At 30.8% G+C, this 11,337-nt stretch overlaps 2 protein-coding genes across 2 annotated transcripts; one reads left to right on the forward strand and one right to left on the reverse strand.

Annotated features, from left to right (window-relative positions):
* Nucleotides 1–133: 133 nt before the first annotated feature.
* OCT59_014991 (uncharacterized protein) lies at nucleotides 134–5,878 on the forward strand (the record flags this gene model as incomplete). The annotated part of the gene is made up of 2 exons (XM_025319993.2): nucleotides 134–246; nucleotides 377–5,878. The coding sequence occupies 2 exons, from the start codon at nucleotides 134–136 to the stop codon at nucleotides 5,745–5,747; spliced, it is 5,484 nt and encodes a 1,827-aa protein (XP_025172402.2). The 3' UTR covers nucleotides 5,748–5,878.
* Nucleotides 5,879–6,061: 183 nt separating this feature from the next.
* Nucleotides 6,062–11,053, reverse strand: OCT59_014992 (uncharacterized protein). The gene is made up of 18 exons (XM_066139694.1): nucleotides 10,877–11,053; nucleotides 10,649–10,817; nucleotides 10,438–10,575; nucleotides 10,159–10,365; nucleotides 9,314–10,084; nucleotides 9,103–9,244; nucleotides 8,866–8,920; nucleotides 8,582–8,800; nucleotides 8,331–8,519; nucleotides 8,103–8,252; nucleotides 7,561–8,025; nucleotides 7,422–7,473; nucleotides 7,133–7,353; nucleotides 6,923–7,048; nucleotides 6,727–6,848; nucleotides 6,566–6,659; nucleotides 6,412–6,486; nucleotides 6,062–6,347 (listed from the first exon to the last, which is right to left on the reverse strand). The coding sequence occupies exons 1-18, from the start codon at nucleotides 11,039–11,041 to the stop codon at nucleotides 6,165–6,167; spliced, it is 3,543 nt and encodes a 1,180-aa protein (XP_066002547.1). The 5' UTR covers nucleotides 11,042–11,053; the 3' UTR covers nucleotides 6,062–6,164.
* Nucleotides 11,054–11,337: the final 284 nt, after the last annotated feature.

Here is an 11,337-nt window from a genome sequence, read left to right on the forward strand (position 1 = left end):
AAAAAGGAATATTATGTAATTAGAATTATCATTGTAAATCATCCAGTGTTAGGATCTACATTCTGATAGGTATTACACCAATATGTTATATATATATATAGATTTTACATAGTGGATTTGTTCGAAAAAAATCATGTCTCTGTTATCTTTAAATAATATTTCACGTAAAAATGGCGAAAGTACTGGAACTGCGAAAAGTTTGTCAGATCTATCTGTTAATCCGGCGATGTTTGACCGTTATAAACGGTTGAGTTTCTTTTTTTTCTTTTTTATATTGTTACATTTTTATTAGTTCTTAGTCTAGCACGATAAATAAGTTTTTTTTTTATTGAAGTTTAATTACTTTATTTTTTTTTTACTTTTAACTTAACAACAGATCCTTTCGAGCTTTACGGTTTGCTTTAGAAAAAGCAGACATACGTTGTCCACCTAATGCTATGAAAGAAATAATAAAATATCACAGTTCATCACTAAAAGTGTGCTTGGATTGTTTTGATAATACGAATGTTAAAAATGATGGTACTTTACAAGGTTTAGCTAGTGAAGCCCTTCAGTTGGACGTGCGAGCAACACACTTTTTGATGAAGAGTTTCGAATCAGAATATGATGATTATAACAAGTTTAATGATGAAGGATATTTATCAAAATTAATAGAATTTTATTATGAAGAACGTCTTAATTTAATTAAGATTTTGAGTATATTATTTTACTATTATGAAGATACAAATTGGTATTATTATGATTCAGCAGAAGATTTTATAAGTAATCTTGATTTAGATGAATTTATAGATCGAATATTTGATCAATTTCAAGATCTGGCTGATATTGGTGTACAAGCATTTATACCAGAAAGTATGAAAGATTTTAGTTTTTCAAGTCAATATATTAAAGAACAAATAGAATTATTAGAATTATTATGCTTGATATATAAAGGACAAATTTCTGAACAATCAACAAAAAAATATTTGACAAGATTTTTGACTCATTGTATGCAAACAAAATTTGGATATAATCAATTCCTTACGCTGCATATCGACTCGAATGGACATGACATGTTAACTCAAGTCAATCATTTTACTCAAATTCTTATAGTTATAATGACTCTAGTTGAATTCAATTTCACAGAAATTTTTCCATCTGTTCATGCAAAAAATAAACGAGCAGCTTCATCAAATGATGTTAGAAGAGTCACTGAGATAGCATTAAATATGGATAATGATCCTTCTAATGGAATATTTCTCTGGTTATGGGCTTCATATTTAACTCATATACAGCATTTTTACGATGAAACAAATTGGCCAAATGAATACGAAGATCTAGAAAGTTACTTTAATAGTATGATTTCAGCAAATGCTGCAAAAGCTTACGATTTGAATGTTTTAGATTCTATTTATAGTATTTTTATAGGTCCATGTTTCAGACCAGAGGAATTAAACGTAAAGGGATACAAGAAAATTTTTAAAACTTATTTTATTTCAATATTTGAAGCATTTAAAATACAAGAGATTCCAAAACATCAACTCCTAGTGGATTGTTTTGCACAAATATTTGTTGAAGGTGGTCCATGCAGTGAATTCTTTAAGGAGGATTCCTTTTATGAAAAACGAATTTCTTTATTTGATTGGGCGATTTCTAGATTTCCTCAAAATTTTCACCCATTAATGGGATTATATACTGCATTATCTGGTGACAGGGATTCGGCAGAGGAAATATTTGTCTTATTGGAAAATTTTCGTCAGTGTTGTTATTTGGTTAGAGATGAACAACTTAAATTTGATATAAGTAATGAAAATATAGTTTATGCTAAACAGTCAATCAAGCTTTTTGAAAATGTTTATCAAGTTGCATTTACCATTCCAGAAAATACAGCCGGTCACGTGATTGAACAGATCAATGGAAATAAATTAGTTCAATGGAAAATTAAATATTCTGGATGGCAACTTTTTTTGGAGATGTTGGAATCATTCCCTTTAATACAGGGAAGGAACCCTTTTGATTATGATCCTACTTTAACCGATGATCCAACTACGTTTCGAATCAAGGAAATATTGCAACTTTTATACGCACTTTTATCTAACTCTCCGGATTTGATTGAAAAAATATTGAACCATTTGGAGACATGCTTTCAAGATAATAAACCTCATAATGATCTTGCATTTACAATCTTTGCAATTATCGAATATATTATGAATAACGTTCCTGATGCCCTCGATTTCGTTACTGCAGGATTACGATGTGTGAAAGTATTATTACCGTATTTTAATAGTAGGATCGTGTCATATCTTTTAAAATCGGGATTTTTACCAAATTTAACTTCGAATGATTGGATGGACGATAATTCACAATTTGTATGTAAATTACATCATCTATTGTTACAGCAAGAATGTGTTGTAGGTCGTTATCCAATAACGATAGCTGTTTTAGATCTCGCTATTGAATTCTTTAGTCATGTGGATGATTTCGATTTGAAACAGGATCAAGATGACTTAAAGGACATTCTTCTTTCTTTTACCTCTTATATCCTGAATGTTATTTTTGTATCCTATGATCGTTGGAGGTACAAAGATGAACTTGAGCATATTCAAATTGGAATTAAATGTTTGAATATTTTCAATAAAATTTTGATAGGCTGCCCTCTGGGATCCGAACTTCCTAATTATTATGATCCTATAATTGATATAACAAAAGATCCTTTACGAAACCCTCTTCAGGAATACCTATGGAATCATTTTATGATGAATGAAGGTTTATATCATATTTCACCCTTATTCTACATTATTAAAAAAAATAAAGATTTCTCTATTAATAATGAAAGGACAATCGACTCTCGGTTGGAAAAATCCGACATATTGCTGGAATTGGCTTTAGCATTTCTTTTAAGATTATTTAGAATTCATAAGTTAAAAACTTCGGAAATTTCTTGGCTAGAGTTAACAATATTAGACAGGACAAATGTCAACTTTAATAAAGAGTTGATAATTATTATTTCTTCATACGTATCATATCCGCATAGATTGGGAGTTTCTATTTTATCTTGCGAATTGATGACACTGCTCTTTTCATGTTCTAATACATCTATACTATTTCAATCATCTTTAAGTGGGCTCTTTGGTAATGAAACTGAAACAATAATTTTATATAATAAGTTCATAGATCGATTTGCGTCTGAAATCAATGTTAAGGATTTACGAGTAGCTATTTTGGATTTCTTTACAGTTTCAACCAAGATTCATGTTGGATTGTCAATTTTTGGTGGGATTGATTTAATTTCTAGGCAGTTAGACCGTAAAGGTAAAGGAAAAGAAACAGGTAAAAGAAAGAAAATTAAACTTTCAGTTAATATTATTGATGTTATCATTGATCTTTTGAGAGATTGGAAAAAAGTTTATGCTAATGAATCAAGAGTGCTTCTTGCTGCTGTACGATTCCTAAGCACATTATGGGAAAATGTTAGTAAAGGTGAATTCATAATTTTAAAAAAAATACGTGAAAATAATGAATTATGGGATAGTATATCAGAAATATTACGTATGAAATTGTACGATAATGAAAACGAATCATTCGGATTATCTCAAGGAACTGTTGCTAGTAGATCAACCGCTAACGTTGAAAAAATTTGTTGTGGACAAAATATTAAAGGTTTCTTATTCCGGTTGTTGGGTCGTGAACTTTGTCTTATTGCAAACCAGATGAGGAATAAAGGAAACAAAAGTCGTAGCGAATTTTTCAAATCGTTACCTGCAGAGGGAATAAGAGAAATTCTCCAAGAGATTCTCGAAGAAGATATGTTAGAATTTTGTCTTGACAAGTTTACGAATATCGACCAATCATCCTTTGAAGAATCTCATAACGTGTCAAAAATAAACGCTCAGGTGGTTCTTTTTAAATCTTGGAAATATTTTATAGAAATCGCATCTTATATACTATCTGATGGATTTTGGATCACCGAACAGAAAAACGATATATCTCAGTTAATACTAGGGATGACCGCAGAACGACTTGTGGAAGAAATTCGTCGTGGCCATAATGTTGAAATTACTATTCGTGACGATCTTGCAGATTTATTATTACATTCAATGGAACAACTTATAATTTCAAAAGATCAAACTCGGGATAGAATAATTCTTTATGCTGAATTAGTTACATCATTGTATAATGGTCTAACTAGTGTTATTAATCCGATACAAAATTTGGGTGAAAATCATTTTACATTCAAAACTTATCGGCCAATTTTACAATCATTTATATTATGTTTACGGGCGCTTCATGATTCTAATATTATATTAAAAAGTAATGATAAAGTATTGGCACAATTTCAAAAAAGTTGTCAATCGCTCCTTTCAGAATTATGCGAATTTTTAGTTTCAATGACTAAAAAAGATGGGATTGATGAAAATCGGGAAGAAGACATTTTAATAGTATTAACAGCACTAGATTATCTTGTACAACCATTATGTAATCCATATCCTTCAATATGTTTAGGTATACTTACTGAAAAAAAAATTATTAACTTACTTTTAGAAATGTTTGTTTATTCAATGTCAGTACCATGGAAAAATAGACCTAAATTTTCTGATGGGGTAATATATTTTCTACTGACATTGGCGAATTTTCCGATTGGAGCGATGCAATTGTTTAGAGATGGAGTCATGGCGGCATTTTGTAATAATAGACTATCGTCAGAATTACAAGAAGGGAAAGTTGAACCAAATTTAGTAGAGAATTGGCATAAAATTTGGTGCTTAATGTTAGCGGTCATTACTGCTATGTTACGAACAGTTGAGAGAAAAGACTTGAGTGTTATCTTGAGATCCGTTGTTGGATTTATCAATCTTTACAAAAAACAAATTCAACGAGCAATGGAATGTGAATTACCTACCAATATGTTCAAACTGGAGGAGATACAATACATTACAATATTATTTTATCATTTATCAATACATTTAAATACTCAAGAACTGGATATTGCAAGTGAATGTTTAGTTTATTATGAAGATCCTTTGCTAATACTTTTGGCAAAACTTACTTATCTTTTCACACATCCAAAATATTCTTCAAGAGTGATGATACCTTTAATATCAGAGGAAACAAAACAATCAGCAACCCTATTATCTGGAGGAATTAAGTTAGCATTTGAAAATGTTTTACCGGATATCGATTTAACATCATCAGACAGTGGAGGATCTGAAATGAATATATTTTTACAAAGGGTACAACAAAAACTCTTATCAATTAACAGAAATATACTGGCTACCTATATTATTCTGACTGAATCGCATAATGTTTTTCATATGTCTATACCGTCATGGTCAGATCAACTTGTTTATTTTGAACCGTTGATGAAAGTATCAGATAAAGATCCAGCAACAATTGCGACACTATTTGAATTAATAGATCACGGCATGACTTTAATTCAATTGTGGGAATACATACTTGACACTAATATTATTAATAGTATTAGTGATTTGAAATTCTGGCAAATTACTTGGAAATCGTCTATTATTATAATTGAGATGAGTTTCGTATTGGCAACTTCTCAATTAACTACGTGCTTCTTTTCTGAAGATAGAAACAAGGAAGATGTAGAAGATTTATTTACTGAAGTATTTGAAAGGTTATTAAAGGTAACACGTGTAGTAAAAAAATTATTAGATATGGGTGTAAGTGAAAAAAATGAATTAAAGTCATTTGAAGTAGTTTTACGGAACTTAACGAATTTTCTTACTAAAACTATAGGAATGAATTAGAATAGCAGTTTTTATAATATTATAGTAATTAAATATATTCTTATCTTTCATTTAATGATCCTTCATCGATGTTGTATATTAATACTTACTTAGTAAACGAAATAAAGGAATATAACTCTTTTCCTTCGGATTCCTCTAATGTCTAGAATGGTGCAAATACTTCTACTAATTATAATTTATTCAAGTCTGAGATTGCAGACCCCGTAAAAATTAAAATTTGATCAACGTACCCCTACATGTCCTTAATCAAGGATCCTCGCTACGCAAAGAATTATATTTAAAAATCAAATCCACTTAAAAACAAAGCATATTTTAATATTATTATTTAAAGTTGGATTTTTTATTATTAATACTTTAAGCTAAAATTGTTTAATTAAGTTAAAATGAATTCCAAATTGTCTTCTGATTAACAATGTATTACTTTTTTGACAATTTCTTTTTTTTAACTTGAGTTGAAACATTAAGATGATGCGGTGTGGTTCTTAGCTGAACTGTGGTTGTTCTTGGTGTAGGTTTGCGTTGCTGTTGTTGTGGTTGTTGTTGTGGTTGTGGTTGTGGTTGTGGTTGTTTATCTTGTTTCTTAAGCAAAGCCATCTTAGCCTATAAAATTTCAAAATACATTAGATATCGAAATGAAGATTAATTTCATATTTAGTATATATACATTATGAACGGCATTTGAAGTAAGATCTTTTAATAAAAGTTCAGTTTCCTTCGTCTTTTGATGATCAGCACCGTACTAAATTAAAAAAATGTCAGTTTCAAAATTATTAATTTTTATGCGAGTGATCCGTCTTTACAAAAATTACATTGCTTACCATTGCGTGGAAAATATTGTATGCAGACTTTTCGGCAATTAATGCAGCTTTAAAATCTTCAGCAAATGCCAAAGCTTTCGCTAACAAGTGGTATCTATTTAAAATTAAATTATATATAAATTTATTTAAAAGCATAAAATAAAATACACGACTCAACTTACGATTCTCCCGTAATTACGTTATTTTTTCCAAAAATTATTTCGTTTGTGTCTTTAGCACGTTCGAAAAATTTAACACTACCTTCAAAATCTCTCATATTTTGCAACATGATTCCGACATTTTGCTAAAATGTAAGTAAAATTTAATGAATGAATAGACTAAATTTCACAGTTTATGATAATAAAGTTTAATAATCACATCAGCTGTTGCACCATCTGGATGTAATAGACCATAAATGATTTCCCAATAATACATTGCATGTCTCATATAGCGAAGACCTAACTCTGTATTACCAACAGCATTTTCGAAAAGACCAAGATGAAGCTTAAAGTCGAACAAAAAAAGAAAATATTGTTTATTTCTAATAATTAACACTTAAACTATAAATTTTAAAAATTTGCAACTTACATAACTATGAACTGCGTCTACGCTATCAACGCCACAAGTCCTTTCAAAGACGACAACTGCTTTCTTTTGAAAATCAATTGCCATTTCTATATCATCGTGATGATAGAAATATAATGCTAATGCCGCATAACATTTTGCTGTTGCTGGATGAAGAAATCCATAGCTTTGTTCATGTAACGCTAAGGATTGCACCATTAAATCAACACCAAGTTCTCGATGGCCTTGAATGAAAGAAAAGATTATTAAATTTAATAGAGTTAACTTACTTAAGTAAATTATCGTTATGTACCTCTTGCAATGCTTAATTTTCCAGCTTCGAAAGTTTCTTCAGCGAAAACACTCTGGAATTTTGATTTTCAATTAAAGAATATTTCATAATAAATAATAATTTTTATAATAATAAAAAAAGGCTCTGTTTTTAAACATACTCTGGGATTAGCTTGCTTTACTATGGGTATTAAATTCAAAATATCATCTGGTAAAAAAGTTGTAAGTCTCTTCCTGGATTTCTTTTTCACATTTACAAAATGATATCCTTGAGCAGCAATTTGTATACCTACTCGTAAACAAATTTCTCTCAAAAGTGGCAATTTACGAACATTTACATTAATAAAATTTTCAGATAGGCTATAACGAAATCGAATAAGTACCGTATCACGAATTTGTTGTAAAAGCAAGGAGGGTGTAAGATTTAGGTAAGCATAAGTGGGGTTATCAATACCAATGGTGGTATCAGATACCATCGGTTGAGGATCGGGATTATAATCAGCGCCGAGTAAACAATTCAAAAAATGTGAAATACAATATGGGACATATGTTATTGGTAATTCACGAAGAAGACTGCGTAAAATGCGTTTAGATGCTCTTATAATCATTTCATGTATAACAAGATGCTAAAACAAACGAACAATTCATAAATAAGTTAAATTTATTATTCACCTAAATAAATGCCAAAAAAGATTTAACTTACTTTTACATGATTCAACTTTTTATCTTGTGATTCGTCCATAACATTTGCGATCATACCCAAATAACGCATGTTTATACCACGTCGATGCATTGTCGTCGTGAGCGAAGAACCGTCAACAGGAGTTACAGCCAATGTAGTAAATTCTATTATCTACGATTTTCAAAAAAGTAAATCGAGTGATATTAAATTAAAATTATAAAGACTATTTCTTTATTTCTTTACACTTACTAGCATTCGGATCACCGTATCCCTTAAATATTTAGACGCATTACGAACGTTCTCTTCGTCTATCTTCTTAGTTTTTTCATATTCTTCACCTTCGGGCGACTTATAATTAGTAAATGCATCTGGATTTAGTGTAAAATTAAATTCTTCATTATCTGAGGAATTATCTTCCGGAGTAGAATCTTCCTGTGTCTATCAAAAATAGAAATCAATCATCACATACACGTAATTTATTAGAACAATAATTTAGTTACTTTTTGCTTAGCTGTTGCTATTTCTTGAAGCCATAATCTCGATTTATGATCCCAATAGGATTCAATTAATTCCGGTCTAAACAAAGTCAACTTATGAGGATAACGAGGAAGGTTACTTCCTTCTTTATCTTCACATTCATTTTCCAAAAATTCAATATCGATGGGATTGAGACGGTATAAATCAAACAAGTATCTACGACCATCATCCCCCATCAAACCCTATAATAAATAAATAGTTAAATATTTCCTTACATCCAAACTTACCAAATCGTTACTATTTTTACCTTAGTTTCAAGAGAGGTATAAAGTTTGACAGTATTCTCTTTAGAATCAGAAACACTACAAGATTAAGAAATAATTTATAAATTTATTAACCAACATGTCACAGTAAGCCAAAATCCTGATTTGATCTCTTAAGAGATATATATATATGTATGTATAAATTTTCAAGCAATATTATTTCATTGAGAATACCTGATAACGTATTTCAGACATAACATTAAAGAAAAATTTCTTTATACCTGTGCTCGGCAAGATGTAAAGGTTTTGCAGCTTTTCCAACTATTTCATGAAATTCGGGATCAGAACATAATCTAGGCTCGTCACGTCCGTTATCAAAGTACCCATATACAATTGATGAATCGTCTTGACGTCGAAAAATTCCTTGAAAGAATATAGTGAAGAATTTGAGAAAAATACAAAATAACAAGCTATTAAGAAATGTTTTCAAACCTGGAACAATAGTTTGTGCAACTATTCTAATCCCCTTATAGTCTACTACAACACATCCAAGGGTATATAATCCCTCTACATCTATTGCATTCACAGTCCGTATACCTTCTAAATCTTTACCAGTTGCTACATGCGCTGCATCGTTTCCGCCAAGTTTTGCAAATGTGCCTCTTGTATCAAATGCTTTACTGAAAAAAATGTTATTATAAACATACATATGTTCCTCCTCAGGGTCACGAGGATTAAAAGGAATTACATTGCCATTTATAACAGCAATTGCTCCTTTCACAGCGCTTTCGGTAAAATCAGCTTGTATTTTATTAATAAGTCTTTCGCGTAGAACACGGTCTTTTAGTTCAACTCGCGGATATTCTCGCTGAGATTGAAATTCATCGTTCCAGTCACGGAGAGAATCAACTGCATCAGTACCTAGACTTAAATATATTTCGGTTGCACGTCCCATATCATAAATATGTTTAGATTGTTTAACGACCCAAGGGTAAGCAGGAAAACAAGTATTAACTGGGATTGTCTCGAAAGGATGATGTAAAGCAATAAAATCTTGCAAAGATTTAAAATTGGCACGAAAAGATGGAGATATTGCTTGAAGAAGGGAAACAAGTGAATGAGCATGATAAACTTTAAGGTCCGAGCGAGGATTTGGATCAAAGTTTTTCATAGTCGATTTGTTGGCAAAAAATCCATTAATTGCTGAAGTAATATGCAAAATTTCACCCTCTATAGTCGTTGTAGTCAAATACAAAAGATCACCTGAATATTTATATAAATTATGTTAATATGAAAGCATCCATTCTTATAAATTTCAAAGATGGCATAATTCGCACCTCTACGACGACGTTCAAATGGTACAGGATTCCAACCGGATAGATATAGTGAGTCTAAACACTTAATTGAGCATCTACCAAAATTATTAGGGACAAACTTTGCTAATGAAGGTGCTGAAAAATCGTAATCCGCGAAGGGTGTTTTTTTGGCTTCAGAGTTTTCTTTGACTTTTCCATTATTTTGGTGTTGTTCATTCGTAGCCTTTTCTGCAAAGCGATTTAAGATAAGAAAGCAATAACTTGTATGAGCTAAAAAAAAGAAATACTTCTACTACACACCATTAATATTAGAAACAGCCGAAAAAAATGATAATCCAGGATCTATCCCAACAGACGACGTATTTTGTTTAAATGGGCCAACGAGTAGTTCTCTAACATGCATGATGTGAATACGAGCTTCACGTTCCGTATAAGGTTCTGATCATAATAGAAGATAACTGTTAATATCATATAACGAACGCTTGATAGAAATTATTCATAATAATTATACCTTCTATAAGATCTAATTCACAATCTTGAGTAATTCCTTCTTCTTGAAGTTCCTTATAATCATCGAGGCGTTTATCTTTGTAACAAAGTGAGAAACAAGTATATATGCATGTTTCCGGTGAGTCAGTGAGCCATTGTCTAACTTCTTGTACAAGTTCGCTTGCGTTTGCCTATATATGTCCGAATTAGTAAAAAGAATGAAAACACACCTATAAAAAGGCACACTTACAAGAACTTGAGTTTTTCCAGGTAGCTGTGGAACATTAATCGTAAGTGTAAAGTGAGGCTCTTCCGTTTCATTCACACTATCCTCTACCACGTTTTCGACTACGTTTTCAACAGCCTTTTCTGTAGTTTCTTTAACCGAATCTTCAAGTGTTGTCTTAGAATTCATCGATATTTTTTTTCTATTTAATTTTCTATTGAGTATTTTTTTTTAAAAGTCAACAAAAAAGATGTGTTTTTTCGATTATCTAATCTAGATAATTCGGGAAATGCCGAGGTATGTTACATAAACATCACGTCCAAGTGTCATTGTTATCCGAAAGACCTTCCGAACTTAAAAGTTGGTCGTCTGCTAGATCAGTTGGATTTACGACCACTCTAATACATCATCATACATGATTATGCATGAATATCGTTTTAGTATAACTTTCTTATCCCTATAAGGTAAATGTAATCAAAAAAATT

This window comes from Rhizophagus irregularis, chromosome 23, assembly GCF_026210795.1.
Source record: "Rhizophagus irregularis chromosome 23, complete sequence".
Lineage (NCBI taxonomy): Eukaryota > Fungi > Glomeromycota > Glomeromycetes > Glomerales > Glomeraceae > Rhizophagus > Rhizophagus irregularis.